Source organism: Bison bison, unplaced genomic scaffold (assembly GCF_000754665.1).
Source record: "Bison bison bison isolate TAMUID 2011002044 unplaced genomic scaffold, Bison_UMD1.0 scf7180017845485, whole genome shotgun sequence".
NCBI lineage: Eukaryota > Metazoa > Chordata > Mammalia > Artiodactyla > Bovidae > Bison > Bison bison.
In genome coordinates this window covers 4,528-7,415 of record NW_011476058.1, presented here as the reverse complement: position 1 = coordinate 7,415, position 2,888 = coordinate 4,528, and the positions used below count along the sequence as shown (strand labels likewise).

At 60.2% G+C, this 2,888-nt stretch overlaps 1 protein-coding gene across 1 annotated transcript in view; it reads left to right on the top strand.

Annotated features, from left to right (window-relative positions):
• Positions 1 to 2,888, top strand: part of E4F1 (E4F transcription factor 1) — an 8,446-nt gene that overhangs the window by 1,042 nt on the left and 4,516 nt on the right. The window contains exons 2-3 of the mRNA XM_010835097.1: positions 254 to 336; positions 2,015 to 2,303. Coding sequence (XP_010833399.1) covers positions 254 to 336; positions 2,015 to 2,303 — 372 coding nt within the window. The remainder of the gene's footprint in view (positions 1 to 253; positions 337 to 2,014; positions 2,304 to 2,888) is intronic.

Genomic DNA, 2,888 nt, shown 5'->3' with positions numbered 1-2,888 from the left:
CCGATCACCACCGCCGTGGGCTCCGGCGCCCACCGTGGATACTCACTGGTGTCCGAGTCACACGGGCTGTCAGTGGAGACTTTTGCAATAGGCTCCACCGCCTGCCGGCCCCGCTGTCTCCGCGTCTAGACAGGGCCCGGCCCTCCTCTGCGTCCCCTCCCACCTCACCTGACAGGCAGATCGGAAGAGCACACGCCGGGGTGTGGCTGAGGCTCCGGGAGGGCGGGGCCTCCAGTCTCTCCCGCACCCACAGGGAGGTGGCAGAGCCCAGTGCTGCAAAGGTGCAGGCCGCCCAGCCCCAGACCTGCCACGTTCTAGCTGTTTGATCCTGCGCAGGTGACCACATACCTCTCTGAGCCTCCATTTCCGCTTACAGAATGGAGACACCGGTGTTGACGATAATGTATGGAACACTCATCCTGTCTCAGCCTTTTTCATTCTCAAGCCAGCCCTAGAGGCCATTATTGTTATTCCCATTTCGTGGATGAGGAAAATTGAGGTTTAAAGATGTGAAAGTGACCAGGTCACCCAGTTATTTAATACCACGTATTATTTGGATGCCAGGATTGTGTGACCCCTCAACACACTCCCTTAACTTCTGGGGCTCTGTCTTCTGGTAGTATGGTCATGAGACTCAAAGGAGAGCATGCATGTGCATCTCTGAGAGCAGTTCTGGGGACCCATGAGGGCTACATTCACAGGGGCGCTGAGCCAGAATTCTGATCTCTGCCCTCTGAGCCTGTCCCAGGAGACTCTAGACTGGGCCAGGCAGGCAGGGGTTGGCTGGTGATACTGGGATGGTGGTCTTTGTTCCCACGGGGTTTGTATTCTCGGTACATCTTTCCTTGCTCCTTCTTATTCCAGCTTGCGTAGGGGCAGTACCAACCACCGTGGGGTCTCTTTGGAGGTTGCTGTGCCCTGCTGGGCTTGCCCAGGGCTTCCTCTCAGGGTTACAGGGCTGGGAGTGTTCCCCTCTGCGGTGGGGATTCCTTTAATGTCAACACGCTGGTGCCGAGTCAGACTCGGTGAGTGGGCTGGGAGGATTCGGAGGGTGGAGGCACCTGAGTGCTTGGCGGGTGACTGTGGGCCATCTGGGGGTTACCGCCCTTGCCAGGCGGCCTTCTGTGGGCGAGTCTCGGCTGTGGTTTGGCCCTTTGTTCATTAATCCAGCAGGCATCAGCTGGGCTCCTTAGGTGCTCCAGCCTGGGTTTGACCTTGAAGTGGGATTGCACATGAGGTGGTGGGAATGGACAGACTCTTACAAAAGCAGAAGGAACATCTCCCATCCCGGGTGCAAACAGCTGGGTATCTGGGGTAGAACTTCAAGTTTAGGTTCTGGCCCTAACACTCACCAGCAGAGTAGCCTTGATCTCAGGTTGTTTTTCCGGAGTGGGCATAGTCATTTCCATTTCTTCAGGGTGCTGGTCGGATTGGGTGATATCCCCATGGAGGTGCCTGGCACACTGTAGGGAACTCAGGAAGCCAGAAGTCCTCCTGCAGGGACTGGCTGGTCAGCCTCGATGGTGAGGGGCTCAGGGGCAATGGCCCCTGGCCCTGGAATGTGGAGCCCCTCTGGGAAGTACCCCCCAGGCGTCTTCACCAGGGTAGGGAGGTGTTGCCCTCTTGGAACCAGTGAAGCGTCAGGTCAGAGTGAGAAAAGAGCGGGCATGGGTCAGGGCGCCTCACCTCTCCAGTGTTTGCCGGGTGCTGGCCTCTCAGCTGGAGCTGCACACAAACCAAGTCGGCACATTTTACAGATGACGAAACAGACCCAGACACGGCTGCTGAGGTGCCTGAGGGCACATGTGAACCCCGGATCCTCTCCCGTTCCCAAACCAGCATGGCTGAATCCCCCTGCTTCCCAGCTGCTCCCTGGGCCTCTCTGCCCTCCTCTCTGGAGTAGGGGCTTTGGATCCTGTGCCCAAGTGGATGGTCAGGGCTGCCTCCTCCCATATGTGGCTCTCTCTGGGGCAGGCCCCTGGTTCTAATGCCACCCCTGGGTGGGTGTGCCTAGGACCGGAGCCCCCCCCAGTCCCCCTGACTGTGGGCTCCTTGCAGATGAGGACGACGTGCACAGATGCGGCCGCTGCCAGGCAGAGTTCACTGCCCTGGAGGACTTCGTTCAGCACAAGCTCCAGAAGGCCTGCCAGCGGGCGCCTCAGGAGGCCCTGCCCGCCACCCCGGCGGCTGCGCTGCTGGGTCGGGAGGTGAGCACCACCCCCCCCGCCCCCCACCATCGCACACAGGTGTGCATACACATTCCCACCCCTCATCTGAGAGCAGGAGGAGGAGGTGGTGGCGTGGCAGGACACACCTATGCAGCTGGGTCCCTGTGACAAGGGGAGGGCAGAGGGTGGCATCTGGTCCTGGGTGGGGGGTGCTCTGGGCTCCCCTGGTCGGGCCGGGATGCTGGCCTGCTCAGCAGCCTCTGTGTGGAGCCTGCACTTTGGGGCCTGGGGTCTCTCCTTCCTTGAGGCCCATCCTGACTCAGGGACGTCACGATGGCTTTTGTCCTTCTGTCTGCCCTCCTGGCCTATACATGTGGTTTCTGGGGATCCCACAAATGAAGCGTGGCTCTGTTGTAAAAACGGCCACCTTTGTTGCACGCCGTGTGTACCGGAGCTGTGCACACAGTCTTACGAGGCCCATGGCACCCTCGTGGGCTGGGCACTCTTGACATCCTAAGCCTACAGGAGTGGGCGAGGATGCTCCGAGAGAAGTCGGTGCCTCCAGTCACCCCAGGGGGGCCCGAGGATGGGGCCCAGAGTTGTTTTGCTCTGCCCTGTGGTCTTTCCTGCCCCTCCCAGGGGTGTCGTCTTCTTTGGGAGGGTCCCCAGCTCCTTTCCCCTGGGGGCCCTTTCTCCTGACCCCCTGGCTGGGCTGGTGCT